This window comes from Tursiops truncatus, chromosome 1 (genome assembly GCF_011762595.2).
Source record: "Tursiops truncatus isolate mTurTru1 chromosome 1, mTurTru1.mat.Y, whole genome shotgun sequence".
NCBI lineage: Eukaryota > Metazoa > Chordata > Mammalia > Artiodactyla > Delphinidae > Tursiops > Tursiops truncatus.
Window position 1 is genome coordinate 149,046,493 of NC_047034.1, and position 27,262 is coordinate 149,073,754.

Genomic DNA, 27,262 nt, shown 5'->3' on the forward strand with positions numbered 1-27,262 from the left:
AGGAGGCTCTTCTTCCATGACGGGCACCCAGCCACTGCTGGGTGATGCTCAAGGCAGCGGCTGGGTGGAAGAGGTGACCCCAGAGCTTCTCCCCACACAGGGTTCTCCTGTTCTCCAGGGACCCACCGCCTTTCCTGGGCCAAGGGCCAGCTTCACCCCCACACAGGGCATGGACCCGAGGGGAGAGGACAAACAGCCCACGCACCGCCTGCAGGAAAGGAAAACCACGCTTGGCTTCTTCCCACAAATCTCAAGCACCAGATCAAGAGGCAGGAACCCAGCGGGCAGCCTCGGCTTGGCCACGAAGTGCTGCTGGGCGGTGAAGAGGATGAGCCTGGGGCCAAGGTGGGCGGTGCTGGCTGCTCACCGCGCCTCAACCCCATAAAGTGGTCTAAGCAGCAAGGGGCTCAGGAGCCATAAAGGAGCTAGCCATGGCCAGGGTTTGGCCCCTCTGACTTGTTACCACATGCAGGAGACTTAACTGGGGAGGCTCTGGTAACACCTCACTTAACACATGGTTCCTCAACATCTCCAGCCAGATCCCAAGGAGAGGGTTAAAGACCTCAGCCTCACACCCTTAAACCCATTTAGGTAGTAAGCACTTACTGCCTAAATACTACACGTATTGGCTCTGCGTACAATTCAGGCAAGTTCCATTAGCCGACTTGACAAATTTTAAAACGAGATGTGGAGAGCTCTGTGAGACAAGCATCTGAAACACAGGGGGCAGGGGGTGAGCCTGAGAACTACAGCATGCAAAAATTAAGTGTCATCTGGGGCAAACACCTCTCCTTGCCCCTGCAGAGAGCCCCAAGGACATCAGTGCCCTGGAGCCCTGCTTGTAGGTCTGGTTGCTCTGGGCGGCAGAGTGTGAGGGACAGGAGGGAGAAAGCTTTCCAGCCAGATGATGGGCCCTCCAAGGGGTGAGGGCCATCTATCTGGACAGTTCCCTTATCCAGGACAGCTTGCTCTCTGCAGAGCCTGATAAGTGGAGCATTACTGTTCCCAACCAGTCCTCCTCTGGGGTTGGTTTTGTCCCTTGAAGAACACAAGCACTCTGTGTTTGTTTTGTTGAAATCTGCCTTCTCTGCCCCTGGCAGAAGCAAGGGCTGCTAGGAGGGAAGCCTAAGGCCCTTTCATTGCTCCTCCATCCACTTGCTAGGCCCCCCTGCACCAGCTCTGGGACAGGCCCTGGGGTGAATCCACTGGGGTCCCTGCCCTCAGGGAGGACAGACTCTTGGGACCCTCTGAGCTGGGTCTCAAAAGGTTTCAGCGTGGTAAGGCAGGTGGGCCCTCCAGGAGGAGTAACCGTGGAACTGGGGGAAAGGGTGCATAGGGCAAAAGTAGAGATGCTGGGAGGTGGGACTGATACCTGGCAGGAGCCTTGACTTTGAATTATGGGACGCAGGCTCTGTTAGCCTTTGTCAGTGGCCTGCACTGCCCCTGGGTCAGTACCGGAACGTGGTGGGGTCCCTCAGCTCAGTGGTGGTACCAAGCACCGTGTGAGCACTGCCAAGGGTGTTTCATTAACTTCCCGCAACACTATGGAAGTGGATATTGCTAATGTCATTCAAGATAAAATCATTTGCCTTCGGTCACATGGAGATGAGTGGTAGAGCTGGGTCTGAACTTGGTTGCGTCCGGGTTCCTCACCCCTGAGCTGTCCAGCTTCCCTGGGACAGCCAAGTAGATAACTCAGTGGGCACTCCTGGGACTGTGGGGCTTGGTTCCCCATTTGGCGGTTGCGGCTACCCACAGCCTCCTCTTCTGCTAGACCCCTGGAGCTTGGGAGGGTTATGGAGGGCCAAGAGCAGTGCCAGTGGAGATCGTACTGTATGAGAGGCTGCATATTGCCCGGTGCACACAAACTTGCAGCGGGGAGGGGTGCCAGATGGGTTGGGCTCGCGCGGAGTTGAGTTTGAGCTGCAAGTGGGGAGGGGAAGAGGGGCATGCAGGTTTGTGACTGGCGGAAGTCGGGAATGTTCAGATTATGTGAGCGCGAGCTCGTGTGTGTGATGGCGTGTGTACACAGGAGGCTGTTTCTGGGTACGGTGGGCCTGTGGCTGCGCGTGTTGCTGGGTGGGTCTGGCTTGTCCCGAGGCACTGGGCATGTATCTGCATCACCTGAGAGGAGGGGTGAGTGTGAGCAAGCAGAACCAGTGCTGCCCGCCTGCCACATTCCTGGGCCTGGGCCAGCCAGGCCCTCCCTTTGGTGGGGGCAGGGCTAGCAGGAGGCCTGTTCTAGGACAGGTGTCTCCAGTTCCTGGAACTGCTTCCTTGTCTGTAGCTTTCCCTGTACCGCCCAACTGGGCACCTGAGAGAGGGGACGAGGCCATGGGTCCTTCAGAGGGGAACTCCCAGGCCAGCCGGGGGTGGGTCTCACAAGCATTTGTGTGCAAGTTGCTCACACCAGGCCTGAGTGCAAAGTCAGCCTGCCCTTCCCTTCCTCGAAGGGCCTCTGTCCAGCTGTATTTCCTCCCCAGCAAGGGGGATTGGGGAGGGGCATGCGGGAAGAAGCACTCTCTCTCTGAGCCTCTCTCTGCTATGCCTGAACTTCCACCACTGTTCACTTGCCATCATCCCCAGAAAGTCCTGTTGAGCGCCTGAAACTACGGGGCACTGGAAACCACCCCTGGGGGAGGTGTGAGAGCCGGCGCCACTCTCCCTCGGTGGTGTGGGTGGCTGAGGCCCACAAAAGGGGTGGCACCCGGCGTAAGAAAGCAGCGAGTTTGGGGTTGGGCCTGGTGCTGGGCCCCTGGGCCGCCTCTAGCATCCCGTGATAAAATGGTCCTCTTTGAGGTGGGGGAGTGCAAGGGAGAAGGATGACTGGGTCCTGGCCTCGCCCACCAGGCTGCTTCTGCTCCTGCAGGTGATTGAGGAGTTCTACAACCAGACATGGATCCACCGCTATGGGGAGCGCATCTTGCCCACCACACTGACCACGCTCTGGTCCCTCTCTGTGGCCATCTTCTCCGTGGGGGGCATGATTGGCTCCTTCTCTGTGGGCCTTTTCGTTAACCGTTTTGGCCGGTGAGCAGAAGGGGTCCTGGCCCTGCCCAGGGAGTGGGAGGTGGGGGGGGGCCTTCCCTGGCTGTCCTAGGGTCTACCTATGACCCAGCCCCTGGGGCCTCCGGGGGGTCCAGGGACCTGCCTGACCTGTGACCTCCTCCCCGTCCTGCCCCCCAGGCGGAATTCAATGCTGATGATGAACCTGCTGACCTTTGTGTCCGCTGTGCTCATGGGCTTCTCAAAACTGGCCAAGTCCTTTGAGATGCTGATCCTCGGCCGCTTCGTCATTGGTGTATACTGCGGCCTGACCACTGGCTTTGTGCCCATGTACGTGGGGGAGGTGTCCCCCACGGACCTTCGCGGGGCCCTGGGTACCCTGCACCAGCTGGGCATCGTCGTCGGCATCCTCATCGCCCAGGTAAGCCCCCACCCGTGGCTCCAGTGCCTCAGGTGTGTGTCCTGATTCAACTCCTCACCTGGCCTTCCACAGCCCTGCAAAGGGCAGCCTCGTAGACACATCCTAGGCGCAGGTCCCGAGAACACCGCTCACCATTCTCCCGGGGCCCCCCCGGTGGGAGAGCAAGTCCAGATGCCTGGACCCTTCTCATCCCAGCCCACTCAGCCTCGCGTCCTTTCTTCTCACTGTGGGGATCCAACCACAGGGCAGCCCACTGGTTCCTCAACATGCCGACCCTCTCACACCTCCACGCCTTGATGCTTGTGTATATATATATATATATATATATATATATATATATATATATATATATATATGCACTCCCCTCTCTCGAGGCTCTCCCTGCCCCATCCCTAAATCCTCCTGTGTCAAAGTAGCAGCCCCCATCCCCCTGCCAGACATGTCTGTAGCCCTGCCATCTTATCCCCACTAATGCCGTGATGTAGGTCCTACTTCCCCCTTGTCACAGATGAGGAAACCGAGGTTCAGAGAAGTTAAGCCTCACGTTAGTGGCAGAACTAGACTGAGAACGAGAGCCCTCTCTCGAAAGCAGCAGCTGCCACAAAGCAGGCGAAGAAGGCCCCTGGGTGGATCGGGGCCGCGAGTGGGCCCAGGGCAAGGTGCTCACAGCTGCTGCTCTGGCCCTGCCGCCCCCAGGTGTTTGGCCTGGACTCCATCATGGGCAACCAGGACCTGTGGCCCCTGCTGCTGAGCGTCATCTTCATCCCAGCCCTGCTGCAGTGCATTCTGCTGCCCTTCTGCCCTGAGAGCCCCCGCTTCCTGCTCATCAACCGCAACGAGGAGAACCGGGCCAAGAGCGGTACGGCGGGCCCTGCCCCTCCCCGCCCCCGGCCCCGGCCTCCTCCCTGCTCTGAGCCACCCCCGCCTTCCCTCCGGCCCCCCCAGTGCTGAAGAAGCTGCGCGGGACCTCGGATGTGACCCGCGACCTGCAGGAGATGAAGGAGGAGAGCCGGCAGATGATGCGGGAGAAGAAGGTCACCATCCTGGAGCTGTTCCGCTCGACCGCCTACCGTCAGCCCATCCTCATTGCCGTGGTGCTGCAGCTGTCCCAGCAGCTGTCTGGCATCAATGCTGTGAGTGCCCTCACCCACCCTTTCCTGTGGCCCCAGCCAAACCCTGCAGTCAAGTGTGTGCTGTGGACAGGTCCCACACTTAAAACAACAGACGAGCCCCTGCCAGAGGAGCAGCTGTCCTTTAGAACCAGAACCCATGAGGGCACTGGTGCAGTGTCCCCTTCATTCTTTACTGACCGTGTGTCCTGACCCCACTGGGACAGAGGCCGGGGAAGAGCCACCGCACCTGGCTGAGCTCCGCGAATTCTGTGTCCCGTAGGTTTTCTATTACTCCACAAGCATCTTCGAGAAGGCGGGGGTGCAGCAGCCTGTGTATGCCACCATCGGCTCCGGCATCGTCAACACAGCCTTCACTGTCGTGTCGGTGAGTCTTTTGCATCGTTGCCCACAGCCAGTCGGCAGCTGGGGTCCAGTTTGGGGCCTCAGGGCCTCATGACCAAACAGCAGCCTTTACTGTGAGCCAGGCACGCATCACGGGCTCCCTAAGTGCTCTCTCATTTCATCTTGGACAACTCGTCAAGTTCATTACTCTATCAAACAGCTGATGACACTGGCGCTCAGAGAAGTGCAATGGCTGGCCCAAGGCCACAGCCAGAATGCTCAGCTGTCTGGCTCTCGGGGGCCAGCTCGCATTCCCTCAGATCCTGTGTAGTCCCCGAGCTGAGCCCCAGGGAGGAGGCATCCATCTCTGCAGTGCCACGTGGCTTTCCCAGCACTGGGGGCCACCCTCCCGGAGGAAGGGGTATGTTCAGAGGGGCACCAGGCAGGCTGCACTGACATCCTCTCTGCCCACAGCTGTTTGTGGTGGAACGAGCTGGCCGGCGGACGCTGCACCTCATAGGCCTGGCCGGTATGGCAGGCTGTGCGGTGCTCATGACCATCGCGCTGGCGCTGCTGGTGAGTTGCCTTGCTCGGGGGGCCAGGCGGCAGGTGGGGGGAGCTCACGTGGGCATCAGACCCCAAAGTGCCTGTCTCAGCCCCAGGCTGGCGAGCAGCACTGGAGGCCAGGTGTTGGCAGGGGGGGCTTCCCTCGCCCTGGTTCTGCACCCCTCACAATCCCGGGCGTGGGCCTGACCTTCTGCCTCTTAAGGCTGGCTCCTTCCATCCCGCTCCCATCCTGTCTTCAAATGGCTCCTCGCTGCTTGGTGCTTTCTCACCACCGCACCTCCAGCCCCAGGCTTCAAGTTCTCTCTCCCCAGGAGCTACTCTGCCTGATACTAAATTTTTCAAAGTCTTCTCTGCATCTTCAATTCATCTTCAGAACAGCCCTAGAAAGTAATGCCCTCCTCACCACAGAGGCGTGGAAACATGCCTCATCTCACTCAGTCCTCACGACGCACAGGTGTAGTTCAGTCAATATTCCCATTTCTCAGGTGAGGAAGCCTCCCCCAGTGAGGTTAGTAAGGTAGCAGATAAAGGACGAAGCCAGGAGTCAACCTCAGGTCTGCTGGCCCCAAGCCCATGACTGTAATCTCTGTGATGATCCTATCCCAGGAACTTCACACACAACGCTTGATTGTCCAACACCTGGGCAAGGAAAGCACCAGTACACTCATTTTACAGCCGAACCAAGGCTTAGAGTGCGGTGATGGCCGAGAGGCCTGGCAATACCGTAGGCAATGAGCAGCTGATCTGGGATCTGGAACGAAGCCCATAGAACTTTTCTACTGCAGCTTCCTCGAGAATGATTATACGTAAAACCACATGCCTGCTCTGTGCCAGTCCCGAGTAGGGCACCTTATAAGCCTTCTGACACCCACCCCCAGGAATGTTCTTCCACATCCTCCTACTGTAAGCAGACTGCTCCACAGCCAGAGCCAGGGGACCCCAGGGACCTCTTCTTAGCGCCTTCCACACGCAACTACATGACCATTCTGGGAGGGCAGACCACACAGGACTTAAACTGTTTTGTTCAGATGAGGAATCCGAGACCCGGCACAGGGTACCTAAGTCACACGGCAAATCCAGGATCAACCCTGGCCTCCTGCTTTCCAGCCTAGAGCTCTTAGGCCTGCTCTGGGCTGCCTTTGCAGTTTGTTTCTTCTGAGGATCCAGCACAGCCCAATCTAACTTTCCTCCCGTCTCTCGTCCTCAACAGGAGCGGCTGCCCTGGATGTCCTACCTGAGCATCGTGGCCATCTTTGGCTTCGTGGCCTTCTTCGAAGTGGGCCCCGGCCCCATCCCATGGTTCATTGTGGCTGAACTCTTCAGCCAGGGCCCTCGTCCAGCTGCCATTGCTGTCGCTGGCTTCTCCAACTGGACCTCAAATTTCATTGTGGGCATGTGCTTCCAGTATGTGGAGGTGAGAACTCCCAGAGTGCCCACACTCAGCATTTCTCTCCTGCATGCAGGACCCCATAGTACTGTGCAAAATGCTGTCCCTACCGTTCTTACGGGAATCATGCTGGGGCTCAGAAGCCCAAGTCACACAGGGTTCTTTCCTTATCTTTGAATTTTCTGTTCTGCTCTGCTGTGGGAAACTGCTCCTATCACATGCCAGCTGCCGCAGAGTCTAATACTAACATCCCAATGCTCCTGGGTTGTCGGTGGGTGTTCCCTTTTTCAGATCAAAGGCCCAGAGGTAAAGTGACTTAGCCAAGGTCCTACGGCCCGATGTAGGGTCAGGTCTCCAACCGAGTGTTTCTGTGTATCTTTCAGCAACTGTGTGGTCCCTATGTCTTCATCATCTTCACCGTGCTCCTGGTTCTGTTCTTCATCTTCACCTACTTCAAAGTTCCCGAGACGAAAGGCAGGACCTTCGATGAGATTGCTTCCGGCTTCCGGCAGGGGGGAGCGAGCCAAAGTGACAAGACACCCGAGGAGCTGTTCCACCCCCTGGGAGCTGATTCACAAGTGTGAGGTGCCCCACACCACCAGCCCGGTCTGCTCCCAGCAGCCCAAGGATCTCTCGGAGCACAGGCAGCTGGATGAGACTTTCAAACTGACAAGATCTCAGCAGAGCTGGGCCTGGGGCTCTTTCCTTCAGCCAGTAGTGATGTCCAGAAGAATATTCAGGACTTTTAATGGCTCCAGGATTTTAACAAGACTGTTGCTCAGATCTATTCAGACAAGCAACAGGTTTTATAATTTTTTTATTACTGATTTTGTTATTATTTTTTTATCAGCCAGAGTCTCCTTTATCCACATCCCTGGCTTCACCCTGAATGGCTCAGTGCCTGAGGGTGGGGACCAAGCCCTGCCTAGACACTTGCCTTCTTTGCCAAGCTAATCTGTAGGGCCGGACCTATGACCCAAGGACACACTAATCGAACTACGAACCATGAGTCTTCTACCCTAAGAGGTGGCTCTGGCCACTCCTTCTGTGGGCCTGGGTCTCCCCACCTAGGGATCAGGCTCCAGGATCAGGCTCCATTAGGATTCGCCCATTCCTGTCTCTTCCTACCCAACCACTCAAATTAATCTTCCCTTGCCTGAGACCAGTTGGGAGCACTGGAGTACAGGGAGGAGAGGGGAAGGGCCAGACTGGGCTGCCAGGTGCTAGTCTCCTTTGCACTGAGGGCCAGACGGTCACCAAGAGAGGAGGGCCATGGGAAACTGAGAACTCACTATTCAAGAAGACGTGAACACTCCTGCCCTGCTGTGTATAGTTGGAAGATATTTATATATATTTTTTGGTTGTCAATATTAAATACAGACACTAAGTTATAGTATATCTGGACAAACCAACTTGTAAATACACCACCTTACTCTGTAACTTACCTAAGCAGATATAAATGGCTGGTTTTTAGAAACATCGTTCTGAAATGCATATGGGTTGAGGGTAGACAGATTTGGATGGGAATGGGAAAGAAGCAACTATTAGAGCGGCTTCAGACTTTTTGACTCCAAGATTCAGTCACTTCCAAGCACCTTTGATCAACACGCTCTACTGCTTAAAAATCTGTTTGATCTCTATTACCTAGAGAAAAATCTAAAAATCTTGGCATTCGAGGCATTCCCATTTTCCTTCACGTAGGATAGCTGGTATTCAAAAAAATGACAGCTATGTGCTGACCTTGATGCTCAGGCATCAAGATAATACGCGTTATCTTGAATGTGAGGTAGGTACTATCTCTGTACAGTTGACAGGCTCAAAGAGGTTAACGTGCCTGAAGTCTCACAGCAAATACGCTAAAACCCCTGCTTTTAACAATTATACTGCAGGAATTGCCTAGTGGTCCAGTGGTTAGGATTCGGCGCTTTCACTGTGGTGGCGCAGGTTCAGTCCCTGGTCAGGGAACTAAGATCCCGCAAGCCGCGTGGCCAAAAAAAAAAAAAATTATACTGCACACCCCCCACCCTATACCCCACTCCTCACCCCAAACCCCCAGCCCCTCCAAAGCAAAATGAACCATGTTCACTGCATGGGCAGAGTGAGCTGTCAAGCTGCCTTCTCCCATCTATTTAATTCAGAATGCCCCCTCTGATCCAGCTTATAGGCTACTGCACACCCTCTAAAGACTTCTAACCGCCTTCTCCCAATCCCTGAATTTCAAGAGCACTTCATTTGTTCCTTTCTTGTGGCACTGTATCTTTTATCACATGTCTTTTATCACCACCTTTATCACAAGTTCCTATTTCCCCCACTAGTCTCAATTTCATGGGAAGAAGTCAATTTGGTTCATCTGGGTCTTCAGTACTAAATACAGTGCTTGGCACAGAGCAGGCACTCAGAAAACAGTTGAAATAAAAGCACCAAGGATATTTGTCCCTAGAGGCTCGGCTGACAAAATCGGGGGGTGGGGTGGATATGCCTGTCGAAGCCTTCATAACTGCACACAGGTTAAACTATAAAATCTGCTTGCCATGAAGCGGGGTTGTACGGAGAGGGTGAGAAGGGAAAACGGGTACATCGTAATTGGCAGTGCCTGTGTGTATTATCATTCGGTACAGAGAATCTGAGGAGTTAGCCATCCCCATCTCACAAATCAGGAGTGAGGCTCGGAGAAGGGTTGTGCCTTGCCTGAGCCTGGGGGCAGGGTGGTTAACCGATGAAGGGCTGGGACCAGGTGCGATGGAGGAGGCCTTATCACATGGCCCCAGCAGGCTTCTGTTGAAAGGAGTTAGCTCTTGCTTCGCAGGGGCCCCGGGAGGGGTAATGCAAAGAGGAGTCAGGGGCCCAGGATGCCAGGTGCGCACTCAGCGCTCTTAAAATCCTATGGTGGCACCCCTGCTGCTGTTCCCACCGGATGGAAGGAAACGGACTAGGGGTGGGGTTGGGGCGGAAGGGGCACGCTAGAGGCCTGAGCTTAAGGATGCAAAGCAGTGGCGCCCGAGGAGGCCCCAAAGCGGGGCGGCGCCCGGTAGCATCCCGGCCCCACCCCAGCCCAGGGCTCCACACCCTGGTCTGAAAATGCCCGAGAACCCACTCCCGGGTTCCCGCCCCTCACAGGGCTTACACCAACGTGCCGGGGGCCACCATTTCCCAAACTGCTAGGTGCACGCAGGCGCCGGAAGACCCGGCCCACCCCCGCCTGGGCCCACAATGCTCCGGGAAGCACAGCTTCCGGTCCCTTGACGCCTTTTCTCTAGGGACTGCAGTCCATCGCGGGTGTAGAAGATTTGGGGCCGGGGAGATCTTCCATCTCTCCCAGACCATAACAGCGGTGCTCTAGGGCCCCCTCAGCGGTCGCGCACCCACCTGGGTAGCCTCCTTTGCCGACTGGCGGGAGAGGCGGGGCTACGCTGTTTCTCCACCAATCAGAACCGCAGTTTGGGGCTGGTGAGGGGCGGGCCCCAGGCTCCCACCAATCACAGCCTGTCTGCCCTGGGCGGTGGTCCAGGAGCCTCTGAGGGACGCTAAGCATGTCTGTCTTCTGGGAAGTGAGTTTGCTCCAGGAGCTGGCGACCGTGGCTGGGTTAGCGCTTTCATCCTGGAGAATGTAGCTCACCTGGGACACCTTATTGCGCATAAGGTGACGCCTACGGTTTGTGACGAAAAGGGGTAAACAGGTAACGGGGCTGCTCCCAGACTCCCTTCTTTTCCAGTGCTTAGCTCACTGACAGTTTTGTGAGATCCTTTGCATATTTTGGGCTCACAAGTCTCCTCTCTCTGGAAACCTACATCAGGTTCCCCCGCTGGACCCCACACTGTCCTGTATTTCCTCCATCAAAGCCCTCACCACACTGTACAGTTGACTGTTATTCCACCAGTGGGGAGGCAACTGCTAAGTCATTCCTTTGTCGCCGGTTCCCACCACAGACTGAGTGAATTTAGACCTGAAGAAGTTCCACGATCTGAGCTCTTCCACTGCAGTTTTAGGGAGAAAATCCAACAATTCAGAAAGTGTTCTTAATAATGGGGAGAGAATATTCATTCTCTTCTGTGAAAACTACATTTTTTTTTGAAAACTACATTTTAATGCCCTCTTTCTCATTCTATGATTTTTATTTCTTAAGTCACCTACAAATCTGACCCCTTCTGTCCACTTCAATTGCTGACCCTAGTTCAGACCACTCATCATCTCTCTGGGGATCACTGCAGCACCTCCTCACTGTTCTCTCTGCTTCCTGTCTCTTTCCCCTCATTCTCCACACTGCAATCTTGGTGATCTTTCTAAAAGGCAAGTCTAGTCATGTTTCTCTTCTACTTATACATGGGTTTCCTGGGTCCCCATTTCCCTCAGGATAATGTCCAGCTTTCTTAGCCTGGAAATTCAAGGCCATTTGCAATCAGTTTCTACCTCTCAGATGCAGCCTCCCCTCTCACCCCTGCCCCCCATCCCACTGCAACCATCCTCCAGGCATTGATCACCCTGTCCTCTGACCTCCACATACTCCTTCCCCTGTGGGTCTTTGGGGTTCCCTCCACACAGGCTGTTCTCCCAACTACTCTTGTGTTCCACCAGGTGACCATACCCCATCACAGCCCAAGGAGCTGGCTGAGGAAGCTCCTACTTGGAGGCTGGCTCACCTGTTTCTTGGGACATTGCTGCCAACTAGTGGCTGTTGTGTGAATGTTTAGGTCAGGGCTGGTTTTAACCTCAACCTTTCATGGGTTCAGAGAGAACTGACTGCTTTGCCGATAACTCTTCACTGGGACTATTACAATAAATCCATTTGGTAATTTCATCCCCAGCACCCCAGAATGACTTCCTAAAGCAGTGTCTGAGCACATTACTCTACAGCTTAATGCTCCCCACCGTCTCATGGTAAAGTCCAAATTCCATAACCAAGCAGTCAAGATCTTTCACATTTGGGTCCTTGGAGACCTTATCTCCCAAAATGCTCCATTAACACTCTAAGATCCAGCTAAGCTGATGTACTCAGTGTTCCCTGGACAGCTCCTCACCTAACTATCTAATCTTAAAACTTTTTGTTCAATCTCCTTCTTTCTCCAGGTCTGCCTTTGGTCTCTCCATAAGGCTGTTTGATCTCAAAAAAGACCAAATTAACACTTTCGCTATGAAGCATTTGTTCATTCCTTCAACTGTTACTTAACTGAACACACACTCTTTGCCAAACTTTCTCCTCAGCTGTGTGGTGTCTTGAAAAGAACATGGTTTCTAGAGTCAGACAGAGTTGACTTCAGATCGAGGCTCTGCTACTTAGCTGAATAACCATGGGTAAGTCACTTCACCTTTCTGATCTTCAATTTCCTCATCTGTTGTGATATTAAGATGAAATAAGATAATGTGTGTGTGATGCATGTGTCAGTTAGAGTTACTCCATATTCCCCCTTTCACTCCCTTCATAAAGTCTGGTACTCACCCCCCAGGTTTCTGTGAATTCCCAGGGATCTCTTCCCTTCTCAAGGTCATCTCTGGCTCTGATGGTCGGCATCTCCTAAACCACCTGGTGCAGGGTTCCCAGTGCAAGCTCTTTCCTGTCATGGAACCCATATCTTTTCATTAGTTTCACTTCATTCATTTATTGAGCACCTGCTGGGTGCCAGGCATTGTTCTAGGGCTGGGGATACAGCAGCAAACAAAACAAAGATTTGCCTTAATGGAGCTTACATTCTGGTGGGGAAAACCCAGCAATCAACAATCAACAAACGTATAATAAAGTATCAGATGATGATTTGTGTTATGGGGAAGAAGAGGCAAACCAAAGAATAGAAGATGATGGATGTGAGGGTGAAGTGGGTGGCTTGATTTTAGATGAGATAATTTGAAGGTCTCCCTGGGGGTGTGATATCTGAACAAATGTGAATGAAGTAAGGGAGCAAATCATATGCATAATCTGGGGGAAAGGCTTTTCTAAGCCAAGAGAACAGCAAGTCCAAAGGTACAAAGGCAGGACCATGTCTGGTGTGTTGAAGGACAAGCAAGGAGGCCAGGATGGCTGGACCAGGGCGACAGGGAGATGAGGGCAGAGAGGTGGCAGGATGCTAGATCGTGTCGGGCCTCATATATCACATGAGGACTTTGGGTTTTGTTTTGGGTTTTTTTTTTAATGTAAGAAGAAACTTCCCAGTTTTGGTATTTTGTTTGTGTTCATTATAATATGCAGTTATGCTTAGCAGGTTAGTTATCATAGAGTTAGTGAGCAAATCCACCCTCCTGTGACAGACTTTACAACTTGGAGGGGACCTATATTGCAACACATATAGTTTTCTGTAATGAAAATATATTGTAAGGGGAAAACAACCCATGGAAAATAATTATGAAAACAAACCTCTGACTCTTACAGAAATTTCACTGCCTTTCCCAGTAACGAGTCTTGGAAATTTCTACTGCTCTGCAAGATAGAAATAAGTATAAAGAATAAGTACTAAGTTTCATGGTGGCGCACTTGTGGCGGGAATCGGGAGGAGCAGGAGACAGCAAGGAAGGCCCAGGGAAACGAAGAAATGGAGCAGCCTGTGCAAAAAGGAAAGGAAAACCGCCTTTTGGGAGGGGGCGAAGGCCACCAGCCGGCAGGAAATAATAGACGGGGACAGGCTCGCCAACTTGCCCCTAATTTCTGATGAGCCATACCCAATAGGCAGGTCAAAGATGGGATGGGTGGAGATGGAGATTACATGGAAATGTTCATGAAGAGATGAGCGAAATCAGGAGAAAACTTAGGGAGTTGCAGTTGAGGAATTGTCTACATATCTTTATGGGGGAGCTCTCTAATCACCATGACCATCATGATGAATTCTGCCTTATGCATTGACTCCTGCCATTTTCCATGAGATTAGTACTGTGATTCCCACTGTTGTTCTCTTTTTTCTTGCATTTTCCTGATACACCTTTTCTGATCCATTTGCTGTGAACCTTACGTAATTTCCATGTCAGGTGGGTTCTGTGTTACCAGCTTCTAATTGGAGATTGCCTTGGCACCCAATCTGAGTTTCTGTCAACAAACTCAGATTGAGAGGTTCACCCATTTGCATGGAAAATGTGAAGTTAATAAAGCAATTAAAAAGCAAAAAAAAAAAAAAAACCCAAAAAAACAAGAATAAGTATAAATTTAACCTAAACTTTATAAAACCTGGGAAGTAGATATTCTCTGTCCTCCCTCCTTTCTTTCTAAGCAGAGGGTACAAGATCTATTGGTGTTTTGAACTTTCAAAAGCACTTGTGTCAACAGGCTTCAATCAGAGTTTCTCAGAAAGTACCATTGATACTTGTGGCCTAGAGTTTAAAAGCTGATTTTAAACGAGGAAACTCAAAGTACTGGGGGCCTATAATTTATTTCCTTAAACCCTACTGCAGACTGTGGTGTAATTATGGCGTGTCTTAGTTCCCCCACCTCCACCCCAGCCTGTTGACCCCCCACCTTGACGTCTGGTTCCCAGTGGTAAACCCTCAAAGAAGCTGAGGGTAGAGGTTAGAAGTGTGGGCTCTGGGGTCATATTGCCCAGGCAAGAATACCCATCACTTTTTGTTTGTTTGTTTTAAAATGAATTTATTAAAGAATAGTCTTAGGAAGGCAACAGTGTTTGATGTGTCATTAAAAAGAAAGTTCTGTTTCTTCATGATGTATAATAAATGTAATGTAAGAGGGTACAGAGTTATAAGCTTCTTTCTACTGGAATTCTCTGATAGTACGGCACAGTGTAGTCATTTCTGCAATGCTAGAATAAATTTTTTAAAAAAGTCTCCTATGCTTCTCTTCGAAAAGAGATGAACAATAACAGGATGGCATTAAAAAGCCAGTTTTTTTCTATTCATTCTGTAGTATTGGAGCCAGAATTTTTACCATCGCAGGCTACACTTTTTAAAATTATTTATTTATTTATTTGGCTGCGCCGGGTCTTAGTTGCAGCACATGGGATCTTCATTGCTGCGTGCAGGATCTTTGTTGTGGCATGCAGGATCCTTAGTTGCAGCCTGCGGGATCTATTTTGGTTGCCGCGTGAGGAAACTTTAGTTGCGGCATGCGCAACTCTTAGTTGCGACATGTGGGATCTAGTTCCCTGACCAGGGATCGAACCCGGACCCCCTGCATTGGGAGCACAGAGTCTTAGCCACTTGTCCACCAGAGAGGTCCCACTCACAGGCTACAATTTTCACTTTATCAAGTTCTGTCACCTCTCTGAATTCAACATCATTCAATACAAAAGTCCATACATTATCGCAGAATCTGTAGGTATTTAGAGAGCCCTTCAATCCTGCAGATAATGTTTCAGACGTTTGAAATCTCAGTAACTCTTTAGGGAAGGTAGCCAAACATACACAGGCCTGGAATTGACTCTGTTCCTGACCTTCTGTACCAACACTGAATATATAGCCTTATCAAACTGAAGTAAAACTTGAAGGGCAAGTTGGGGGGTAATCTGTTGAGATTGTATGAGCTCATCGAGGCTCTCCTGAAGACTGTTTCCCAAAGTGGTATTTCTGTGCAACTGATGTGCCATGGCTTAGGAGGGAGAAATTCTTTTTGTTATTCAAGCTTACACTGATGTCCTGTGGAAGAGGCGCTTCCTGCCTCGGAGAGAGCCAAGAGAAGCTGCTCGGCCAGGAGCCCAGCAGGACTACCCTCCCCCCACCTCTCCCATCACCTTCTATTGTCTTTTTACAGAGGTGGGAGTGGAGGCTGACAGAGGACACAGTTAATAACACCTACCCCACAGAACTGTGAGGATTAGGCAAGACCAAGTTGGTATACTCTTAATGTGGTGCTTGATTGTAGAAATGGTAAAAATTAGGAGCTATTTTTATTTTCTGATAACGTTATTTCTCCATCCCTGTCATTTTCTTTGCGCTCTGCTTACTATTGGCCAAGATTATAGCTAGCTAATCTTCCTAACTAAATGCCTACTGAGAAAAAGCCAGGGTGAGTGAGGCTTCTCCCTATCTCTGCTTGGAGGTTACATATATTTATGGCCACAGTGATCCCTGGTAGCCAAGTTTCTATCTTTAATACCAGTAATGGCTAGTATTTAGATAGCGAGTGCTATTTGTCAAGCACTGTCCTAAATCTGTGACATGTATGAATACATTGGATCCTTACAAACATCCTAGGAGGTGGACACTATTATTATTATGCCCATTGTATAGATGAGGCAGCTGCACTTGGGCCACCAACACAAACCACACTCTGTAAGTGGCCTCTTATTTCCATTCACACCTATGGGGGGACATGGCCTCTTTTGCAATCAAACCAAGAGAGAAAAACAGTCTTATCTCCCGTTACTCTGCCTGATGAAAAGGCAGTTATTATTTCCACTTACTGCTGAACAAATCAAGACACAAAGAAGTCAAGCAGTTCTTTTCTTGTCACATCATCATCCCTAGGGGCAATGCTATACGCTGTCTGCCAAGCACAGCTGCTTAAGCACATGAAGTGCAATGGGTAAAGACATGATTTTGAAATAGAAAGCACAGCATTTTAATCTAAGTAATGCTGCATATTGACTCTGACCTCTCTTAGACTCAGTTTCTTTATCTATGAAATGATGATAATAAGTGAATCTACATCACAGGTTTGTGAGTATTGAATGAGGAAAGACTTACAGTACGTGGCTCATAGCAAGTGCTCATTCAATGGTTACTATAATCATTTTGTTTGTTTATTTGTTTTTAATTCTTTTTTTTTTTTGCGGTACGCGGGCCTCTCACTGTTGTGGCCTCTCCTGTTGCGGAGCACAGGCTCCGGACGCACAGGCTCAGCGGCCATGGCTCACGGGCCCAGCCGCTCCGCGGCATGTGGGATCCTCCCGGACCGGGGCACGAACCCGTGTCCCCTGCATCAGCAGGCAGACTCTCAACCACTGCGCCACCAGGGAAGCCCTTTAATTCTTTTTTTAATTGAAGTGTAGTTGATTTACAATGTTGTGTTTTATTATTATTGTATTATTATACAGCCAACCTATGCTGGCTCTCTTAAAAACCAATTGGAACAAAAGCAACTTGGTCAAAATCTGTACATTTGTTTGTTCTTTTATTTTGGGGCAATAGGTGCTGGAGCTTGGGCCAAGCTTTAGCCTTTCATTTTATACTTTCAAAAATCATGTCTAACTCTTTGAGACATATTTTCAGAGGCAGGCCCTATTAGGGGTATTTTATATCAGGACATTTATGGAAAAAGGTATATTGTTCTCTGAGTAAACTGAAATAACTCCTCAACCAAGTTGACTTCCTCCACACTCTTCTCATTTCATCCTTCACACTCAGGTCTAGGATTATGGCTCCTCCCTGCTGGATGGCCTTGATGACTGCACACTGCAGAAAGAATACTAGCCTGCCATTTAAAACTCTGTACTCTCTGGCCTGCTTTTTCTTACACCCTTACCTCTGCTAATACCCCTAGTAATCTGTAACCTTTTTTGATATAAAGTCTATTTTGTCTTTTTGCTCTCTTTTGCTTACTATTTCCATGGAATATCTTTTTCCATCCTTTCACTTTTAATCTACTGTATTTGTGTCTTTGGATCTAAAGTGAGTCTTTTCAGAGGAATGGATAAAGAAGATGTGGTACATATGTATAACGGAATATTACTCAGTCATTAAAAAGAATGAAATAATGCCATTTGCAACAACATGGATGGACCTAGAGATTGTCATACTGAGTGAAGTAAGTCAAACAGAGAAAGAGAAATATTGTATGACATCCCTTATATGCAGAATCTAAAAAGAAATGATACAAATGAACTTACTTACAAAATAGAAACAGACTCACAGACATAGAAAACAAACTTATGGTTACCAAAGGGGAAAGTGGGGGGAGGGATAGTTAGGGAATCTGGGATGAACATGTACACACTGCTATATTTAAAATGGATAACCAACAAGGACCTTACTGTATAGTACAGGGAACTCTGCTCAATGTTATGTGGCAGCCTGGATGGGAGGGGAGTTTGGGGGAGAATGGATACATGTATATGTATACTCCAATATAAAATAAAAAGTTTAAAAAAATAAAAAATAAATAAAATAAAGTGAGTCTTTTGTAGGTAACATATAGTTGGATTATGTGTTTTCTATCCATTCTGCCAGTCTCTGTCTTTTGATTAGAGAACTTAATCCATTTACATTTAAAGTAATTCCTGATAAGGAAGGACTTACTTCTGTCATTTTGCTACTTGTTTTCTATATGCTCCATAGCTTTTTGTTCCTCATTTTCTGTGTTAGTGTCTTCTTTTGTGTTTAGTTGATTTATTTGTAGCAAACCATTTGCATTCCTTTCTCATTTTCTTTTGTTTATATTCTGTAGTTCTTTTCTTTGTGATTATCATGGGAACTACATTGAACATCCTTAACTTATAACATTCTAATTTTAATTTATAACAACTTAACTTCAGTAAGATGCAAAAACTCTGCTCCTTTCCATCTCCATCCCCACCCCTTTTGGTTGTTGATGCCACAGAATTACATCTTTATACACAGTGTGCCCCAAAACATAAACTAATAATTCTTTTAAATTCATTAGTCTCTTAAATTATGTCAAAAATGAAATTTGGAGTTTCAAACCAGTTACAAGACTACTAGCTTTTAGACTAATTAGATTTTTTTCTTTAAATGTATTAGTCTCTTAAATCATGTTGAAAGCAAAATATGCAGTTACAAACCATTGTTACAATAATACTAGCTTTTGTAATTGCACACATGTATTTACTTCCGTTGAGATTTCTATTTCTCTATATGGCTCCAAGTTACTGTTTAATGTCCTTGTATTTCACATTGCAGGACTCCCTTGAGCACTTCTTGCAGACCAAGTATAGAGATTGATTTCTTCAGCTTTTGTTTATTGGGGAATGTCTTAATTTCTCCCTCACTTTTGAAGGCCAGTTTTGCCAGATATAGGATTCTGGTTCACAGTTTTTTCCCTTGAACACTTTGAATATGTTGGCCCACTGCCTTCTGGCCTCCAAAGTTGCTCATGAGAAATCTGCCAAAAATCCTATTGAGGCTCACTTTTGTGTGATGATTTGCTTCTTTCCCGCTGCTTTTATATCTCAGTATGAGTCTCTGAGTTCATCTTACCTGGAGTTCATTGAGCTTGTTAGATGTTTATATTCATATTTTTCATCAAATTTGGGAAGTTTTCAAACATTGTTTTCTTCAAATTTTCTCTCTGTCCCTTTCTCTCTCTCGTCATGCTGGGTCTCCTGCAATGCATATAATCAGTCTGCTTGATGTTGTCCCACAGTTCCCTTAAGCTCTGTTCACTTTTCTTTTTTTTTTTTTTTTTTTTGGCGGTACTCAGGCCTCTCACTGCTGTGGCCTCTCCCGTTGCAGAGCACAGGCTCCGGATGTGCAGGCTCAGTGGCCATGGCTCACAGGCCCAGCCGCTCCGCGGCATGTGGGATCTTCCTGGACCAGGGCATGAACCCGTGTCCCCTGCATCGGCAGGCAGACTCTCAACCACTGCGCCACCAGGGAAGCCCTCTGTTCACTTTTCTTTAATCTTTTTTCTTTCTGTTCCTCAGACTTAACAATTTCTATTGTCCTATCTTCAAGTTCACTGATTCTTTCTTCTGCCTGCTCAAATGTGACTTTGAATCTCTCTAGTGAATTTTTCATTTCAGTTATTATAAGTTCTGGCTCCAGAATTTCTTTTTGGCTTCTTATTAGGTTTTCTATCTCTTTATTGATATTTCCATTTTGCTCATAGATTACTTTCTTGACTTTCTCTACATCTCCCTTTAGTTCTTTAAGCATCTTTAACACAAGTGTTTTAAGTCTTTTCTAGTAGATTCGCCATCAGGCTTTTTTCAGAGACAGTTTTTGTTGGTTTTTAAAATTATTTTATTTTTTGAATGGGCCATGATATCTTGTTTCTTTGTATGCCTTGTGATTTTTTATTGTTGTTGAAAACTGGACATTTGAATCTAATAATGTGGTAACTTTGGAAATCATATTCTCTCCCATCCCCAGGACTTGATGGATTTGTTTGTTTGTTTTGTTTTATTGTTGTAGGCTATCTCTGCACCACAGATCAGCCTGAGATGTAAACTTAAGGTCTCCTCAGGTCTTTTCTGGACCTGCATCTTTCCCTGGGTATGTACAGTCACATTCTAATTTTCCCCATATATGCAGTTGTTTTTGAATCTCCTAGTCTTTAATATCTGGGCTCCAAAAGGAGAAAAAGAAAAATGAAGGGCAGGAAAAGGGTGCTGGTCCTTTAAATCACCTGGAAGTCACTTGAACCAGAGGGGGAGTGGCTTGTGACAGTGGGGGAAGATACAACAACAATAGCTGCCCTTCTCTTTGCACCTCTGTGATCAGAAGCGGCAATCAAATGCCATTTACAGCAACATGGATAGACCTAGAGGCTGTCGTACTGAGTGAAGTAAGTCAGACAGAGAAAGACAAGTATCTTATGATATTGCTTATATGTGGAATCTAAAAAAATGGTACAAATAAACTTATTTACAAAACGGAAATAGAGTCACAGACATAGAAAATAAGTGTATGGCTACCAGGGGGAAAAGGGGAGAAGGGATAAACTGGGAGATTGGGATTGACATATACACAGTATTTTTTAAAGATTTTTAAAATATTTATTTATTTATTATTATTTATTTCTGGCTGCATTGGGTCTTCGTTGCTGTGCACAGACTTTCTCTAGTTGTGGCAAGTGGAGGCTACTCTTTGTCGTGGTGTGCAGCCTTCTCATTGCAGTGGTTCTCTTATTGCAGAGCACAGGCTCTAGGTGCGTGGGCTTCACTAGTTGTGGCACACGGGCTCAGTAGTTGTGGCTCACAGGCTCTAGAGCACAGGCTTAGTAGTTGCTCTGTGGCATGTGGGATCTTCCCGGACCGGGCACGAACCCGCGTCCCCTGCATCGGCAGGCGGACTCCCAACCACTGCGCCACCAGGGAAGCCCCTTATGTGAGTTTTGATAGTTTATATCTTTCAGGGAATTGGCCCATTTCATCTAGATTATTAAATTTGTGGGCATAGAGTTGCTCATATTCCTTTATTATCCTTTTAATGGTCATGGGATCAGATGCCCCCTTTTTCACTTCTGATATTAGAAATTTGTGTCCTCTTTTTTCTCAGTTAGCCTAGCTAGAGGCTTATCAACTTTATTCATCTTTTCAAAGAACCAGCTTTCGGTTTTGATCATTTTCTCTATTGATATCCTGTTTTCAACTTCATTGATTTCTGCTCTAATTTTTATTATTTCTTTTCTTACGCTTACTTTTGATTTAGTTTTCTCTTCTTTTTCTAAACTTCCAAAGGTAGAGCTTAGATTATTGAGTTTAGAGTTTCCCTCTTTTCTAATATATGTTATTCAGTGCCATCAAAGCACTTCTTTTGCTACATCCCACAAATTTTGATAAGTTGTTTTTCATTTAGTTTTTGATAAGTGTTTTTCATTTAGTTTTTGATAAGTGTTTTTCATTTAGTTCAAAACATTTAAAAATTTCTCTTGATATCTCTTCTTTGGCCTGTGTGTTGTTTAGAAGTTTTGTGTTATTTAAAGTTTATTTAATACTTTAAATTCCATATATTTTGGGATTATCTAGCCATTTTTCTGTTGCTGATTTCTAGTTTAATTCCACTGTGGTCTGAGAGCACTCACTCTATGATTTCTATTCTACTCCTGAGTGCTCCAAGCCGTGCCAGCTTGGGAGAAGGGCTATTGTGAGTGAAATGAAATGGTTCCTCTTATCTGTTTCAGTGTAGCTGTTCTTGGCTTTTAGTTTGCCTGGGTACTGTGAGTTTCTTCACTGGTTTCTGGAATTCTCATAAAGGCTTTTTGGACTTTCTGTTATTGTTACGTCAATGTCTCTGTTGGGGAAGGGAGTCTGAGCTTCTTATTTTACCATCTTGCTGTCATCACTCCTCTTAGTCAGATTAATTTTTGTAAAGAGTACACCTGGAAGCTGAGGATCTTTACATTGATTCCCTGTAAGCTAAATATGCTCACATACCTCTGGGAAAGTTTTTGTGAACCCCCAGGGGTATGCATACCCAGTTTGAAGACAACTTTTCTAGAGGGTCCAGATTAGTATTCCTCTGGCTTCCCTTGGGGTTGTGTTTTCTAACTCTCCTCCTGTTGTGCTGACAGGGTACCAGCTCCCTATTCAGGTTCTCTTCCATCCCCTACCTGGGGCATCTGGGTCAAGGGAACTGTCTGGCAGGCCTTGAGTGATGAGTGATGGGCAGCCGTCCTGGGCCCATATGTAACAGCAGCAGGGTTACCATTTGACCAGGAGGGCAGGCTATTCCCTGTTCACCCTTAAGAAGTTCTCCATGTTTACCTCAGACCCACATACACTGGGAAATGAGTATCATGGTGGGCTGCCTTCTATCACTAGCCTCTCCCTCCAGGAAGGTAGGAGGGAAAAGGAATGAGCTGTTCTCTCATAGAGCCTGAATGGCTCCTTCTCTAGCTCTACTCCTGTTTTTCCCCACTTCCTATGCAAGCCTTGGCTTCTGAATGACCACAGTCAGGTTTTCAGAATGGGTGCAGTTTGATAAAGATGTCCTTCCTCTGAACAGCCAAAGCAAAAAGTGTGATCAACTCTATTTCACAAAGTCTCAAGCTCAGGCACCCTGCACACCCCCGCTCTGGAACTAAGCAGTACCCTTTCCATGTCTGTAGACATGCTGTCTCTGGGACAATGCTCCATTCCTTTGGGTGTCTGGAAGCATGGTCTCTGCTTTGTCTCAATTTGCCCCATATGTCTGTGGTTTTGTGGGTATCTTGTGGCTAGGTTCTTCACACTCTGAAGTGGTGGTTTTAACCCTGAGCCAGGACCTGGGCCTGCTCTGGGAGCCTTTTGACCTGCCTACTGCCCAGGCCCCAGGCCTTGGGTATAAGTAACTTGACGGGGGTGCTCAATAAATGGAAACTAAAAACCTTAAACCCAATCAACATTACACTTGATAACCCCAACCCTCTCCAGGACTCAACCCATTACCAAGGGCTATATGGTGGCCCATTCTAACATGGATCTGGGCCGAAACCAAATCACAGTAACCAACACCTTCCATCTGTCTCTTCCTCTAGGCTGGTCGCTCCTTGAAGGCCACTGGAACACTGTCCCCAACAGGAATCAGCCTAACACAAAGAAGTTATCAATAAGTGTCTGGTGAATTTGACTTACCTTCCTTATACTACATAGCTACCACCCACAATACCATAAAAACACTTTCCCATCTTCCTTATTTCTCTTCTGAGGTAACAAACCCAGGCTCCTGTAATCTGGGTTTCATTCATTTACATAAATGCCTGAACAGCTTTTATTTTGGTCACTGATGAAAGGAAAGACAGATATCCCTACTCTCAAAATGCAATAATGGGCAGAATAAAGGATACACAGTTAAGTTATAGTGTTGTATCGTGATTCCTGGCCAAAAGGAAGAGACTATGTCAGCAGTACATGTGAATGATATAGTGAGGTACTTAAGTAAGAGAGAAGTTTGCCCACTGTAATGGACATCTGTTTTTTCTGACTGTCATTCAATCACCCTTCTCCAGGACTGCTCCCTCCCTACTCTCAGCCCACGTGTTTGTGGTGGATTTGACGCCACCTCCAACTCTAGGGGTCAACCTGAGACGCCAGGCATGGCCATTTAAAACATCACATTTTCTCGGTCACAGTAATTAGTTCCAGAATAGACCCATGAGCTAATCAGAGTCAGTGAGATGCAATGATTTCTTTGTGGGAACACTGGGAGAGAGGCAGCCACATTTTCCAGCTGTCCTTGAGCCCAGAGGGATAGCACCAGTCATCTTGCACCACAAGAAAGCCTGTGTCTGAATGGACTCAACACAGACTGATGGACAGAGAGAAGCAGGGTTTGAGTCTGTAGCAACCCTGCCTGAAGCCAGAATTTTCTGTCACATGAGCCAGCTCTTTCCTTGAGCTGAAATTGACCGCTTAGCTGTGAAGTCAACCTATAATGCATATGAGCAGACATTGCTTAAGTCACTTCAAAATAGTTTACTTAATTATTCCAAAGTCATTTGACTTTTCAGGAGGTTGATCCATCAGGGAAACCACATGCACACTGGTTAAGAGCACAGGCTTTAAAGCCACACACGCATGGAGTTGATTCCTGTTTTCTTAACCTTTCTGAGCTTCCATTTCTTCATCAGTTAAATGCAGATAATAATAGTGTTGATGTGATTTTTTTTTCATGTCTGAGGGCAGGTTTTGTGAGCACAAAAGACTACAGCATTTTAAGTTCTAAATTAATATTAAATTTTTTCATCTACAAACTCAAAACCTTGGCTTTATTTAAAACTTAAAAGTTCAACTTACAAATATATTATTCTATTTATAAATTGATTATATTTATATAAAAATAATGATTAGGCTTAAGGAGATCTTTTATTATTGTTCGGGTAACTCAGGCAGAACAATTAAACTCTGTTAAACAATTCCATTTTGGGGGGCTTCCCTGGTGGCGCAGTGGTTGAGAGTCCGCCTGCCGATGCAGGGGACGCGGGTTTGTGCCTGCCGTCTGGGAGGATCCCGCATGCCGTGGAGCGGCTGGGCCTGTGAGCCATGGCCGCTGGGCCTGCACATCTGGAGACTGTGCTCTGAGGCGGGAGAGGCCACAACAGTGAGAGGCCCGGGTATCACAAAAAAAAAAAAAAAAAAAACCATTTTAAAATTTATAAAATGTAATTTCATTAAACATTGTAAACTGAATGTAAATTTCATGTATTCTCTTTTCATTTTACACCCATCATATGCCTGCTCAATCAAGTTTCATCTCTGGTGAGCAAATTCTTCCCAAGTACTTAACAAAAATTTGTTACATATATATAAATAACATATAGATCAGGATTTCTCTGGTGGCGCAGTGGTTAAGAATCCTCCTGCCAGGGCTTCCCTGGTGGCGCAGTGGTTGGGAGTCCGCCTGCCGATGCAGGGGACACAGGTTCGTGCCCCGGTCCTGGAGGATCCCACATGCCGCTGAGCAGCTGGGCCCGTGGGCCATGGCCGCTGGGCCTGCGCGTCCGGAGCCTGTGCTCCACAGTGGGAGAGGCCACAACAGTGAGAGGCCTGCATACCACAAAAAAAAAAAGAATCCTCCTGCCAATGCAGGAAATACAGGTTCAAGCCCTGGTCCGGGAAGATCCCACATGCTACAGAGCAACTAAGCCCATGTGCCACAACTACTGAGCCTGCGTTCTAGAGCCCACAAGCCACAACTACTGAGCCCGTGTGCTGCAGCTACTGAAGCCCATGTGCCTAGAGCCCATGTTCCACAACAAGAAAAGCCACGGCAATGAGAAGCCCGCACATCGCAACGAAGAGTAACCCCCACTTGCTGCAACTAGAGAAAGCCTGCATGCAGGAACGAAGACCCAAAGCAGCCACAAGTAAATAAATAAATAAATTTTAAAATAAATAAATAACATATAGATCTAGTAGATCTAGTATTCTAATATTATTTACATGGGAATTCCCTGGTGGTCCAGTGGTTAGGACTCTGTGCTCTCATCACCAAGGGCCTGGGTTCAATCCCTGGTCGGGGAGCTAAGATCCCACAAGCTGCACGTCATGGCCAAAAAAAAAATTTTTTTTTAAATAATATTGTTATTGGGCTTCCCTGGTGGTGCAGTGGTTGAGAGTCCACCTGCCGATGCAAGGGATGTGGGTTCGTGCCCCGGTCCGGAACGATCCCACATGCCGTGGAGCGGCTGGGCCCATGAGCCATGGCCGCTGAGCCTGCGCGTCCGGAGCCTGTGCTCCACAACGGGAGAGGCCACAACAGTGAGAGGCCCGCGTACCGCAAAATAAATAAATAAATAAATAAGAATATTATTATTTACAAACAATTAAATTTCCTTACATTTCATAGGTCTAATCTACCAAACTAGGCTAATCTCTTAGATTCTTCAATATGCCATATTATTTCAAAATTACATTTTAAGTACCAAACACATACACACAATTATTTTAAACACAAAAGTATTTTATGTGATAGGTTTGATTTATTTATCATTTCTATATTTATTTATTTATTTGGCTGTGCTGGGTCTTACTTGTGGCATGTGGGATCTTTAGTTGCGGCATGCGAACTCTTAGCTGCAGCATGTGGGATCTAGTTCCCTGACCAGGGATTAAACCTGGGCCCCCTGCATTGGGAGCATGGAGTCTTAGCCATTGGACCACCAGGGAAGTCCCCATTTCTATATTTAATTCTAAGCCTTTTCAGACTTGAAAAGCCACTTACGCACTGAGAAAGAAGTTCTACCATCTCCAGGGATTTCAGATTACTGGGTCAACAATTCACAATCATGATAGAGTTACCATCTAGGGAGGCCACATTGAGGTAACCAGCTTAACAGTTCCTGGCTGTGATATAGTTACCTTCTTAGGAAGGCTGAGATTGACACCTTAAACAAGTCAAGGCTATTGGGTTGACAATTTATTAGCACAATAAGTCATTATCAGTCAGAGATTTGACACCTGAGCTTTGCAGGGTTCAGGATGACTCTATCTGAGCCACATGTGGATACACTGAGACCTTTTTACAGTCTCCACCACAATGTGGGACTTCTAGTCCCTATCCTTCTCCTGGGTTCAAATTACACCCTTCTGTAATTCATCTGCTCAGAGTGTGCAACCTCACCCAGCTTGCAAGAAAGGAAACTTACACCACAATTTGAATTCTTGAGTTCTCTTAAGACATTTTAATGCAATTGTTCTTTAAAAACTACCGAGGCCTTTCCACCCTTCTTCCAAGATTCAGATGTAATTGGTCTGGGTGCAGGCTGGGCATCAGGATTTTTCAAAGCTCTCCAAGTGATTCCAGTATGTAGCCAATATCGAGAACCACTGTTACGCCTTCTCCTCTAGCTCTAAAGACATACTAATTTTATTGCATTGGCTCTTGACTACCTCTCATACCTCTCTTTGTCGCAAGTTGTGTTGATGACAGTAAAGTTATAATATAGAAGAGTGATTAAAACTTAAGGGCCTAGAATTAGACTGCTTTGGTTGATCTTGAGCGAATTTCTTACCTTCTCTGTGCCTTAGTGTCAATATCTGTAAGATGGGGATAATAGTTATACCTATCTCCTAGGGTTGTGTTAAAGTAGGATTAAGTGGCATTTATACATGTAATGCTTACTGAACAGCTCCTGCAATATATTAAGTACTCAATACACATTAGCTATTCTTATTATGATTATTTTTATGCAAATGATCATATAATCTGCAAATAAATCTCTTCCTTTCCAATACTTAGAGTTACTCTTTCATTTTCTGGTCTTATTGTGTTGGTCAGGACCTCCAATATCACACTGAACATTAGTGGTGATAGAAGTACCCTGCATCCTAATCGTCTACTTCATTACCACTATTAAAGGAAATGCTTCTAAGGTTCATAAGCGTACTTGTACTTTAATG

The 27,262-nt window shown here is 47.4% G+C and overlaps 2 protein-coding genes and 1 pseudogene across 13 annotated transcripts in view; 2 read left to right on the plus strand and 1 right to left on the minus strand.

Moving 5' to 3' along the window:
• The window catches only part of SLC2A1 (solute carrier family 2 member 1), a 27,780-nt gene extending 20,118 nt beyond the window's left edge, over window positions 1–7,662 (plus strand). Inside the window, exons 3-10 of one of the 3 annotated variants that reach the window (XM_073791101.1) lie at window positions 2,851–3,030; window positions 3,187–3,427; window positions 4,124–4,286; window positions 4,373–4,560; window positions 4,820–4,924; window positions 5,356–5,457; window positions 6,659–6,862; window positions 7,219–7,662. In XM_073791101.1, the coding sequence (XP_073647202.1) occupies window positions 2,851–3,030; window positions 3,187–3,427; window positions 4,124–4,286; window positions 4,373–4,560; window positions 4,820–4,924; window positions 5,356–5,457; window positions 6,659–6,862; window positions 7,219–7,419 (1,384 nt within the window). In that variant the 3' untranslated portion in view covers window positions 7,420–7,662. The remainder of the gene's footprint in view (window positions 1–2,850; window positions 3,031–3,186; window positions 3,428–4,123; window positions 4,287–4,372; window positions 4,561–4,819; window positions 4,925–5,355; window positions 5,458–6,658; window positions 6,863–7,218) is intronic. The other 2 variants (XM_019937983.3, XM_033836687.2) reach the window with 2 other exon arrangements.
• Window positions 1–27,262, minus strand: part of LOC117307600 (uncharacterized) — a 72,215-nt gene that overhangs the window by 8,051 nt on the left and 36,902 nt on the right. For 4 of the 10 annotated variants that reach the window (XR_012325613.1, XR_012325615.1, XR_012325612.1 and 1 more), the window contains 2 exons: window positions 13,180–13,242; window positions 12,271–12,385 (listed from right to left, as the gene is read on the minus strand). The exons of 1 other annotated variant lie outside the window; for it this stretch is intronic. The gene's annotated coding sequence lies outside the window, so the exon portion shown is untranslated. Of the gene's footprint in view, window positions 1–7,639; window positions 10,811–12,270; window positions 24,439–27,262 lie in introns of those variants that run through there. 5 more of the 10 variants (XM_033836702.2, XM_073791140.1, XM_073791120.1 and 2 more) reach the window with 4 other exon arrangements.
• On the plus strand, window positions 13,355–14,495 carry LOC109550401 (protein BEX3-like; annotated as a pseudogene).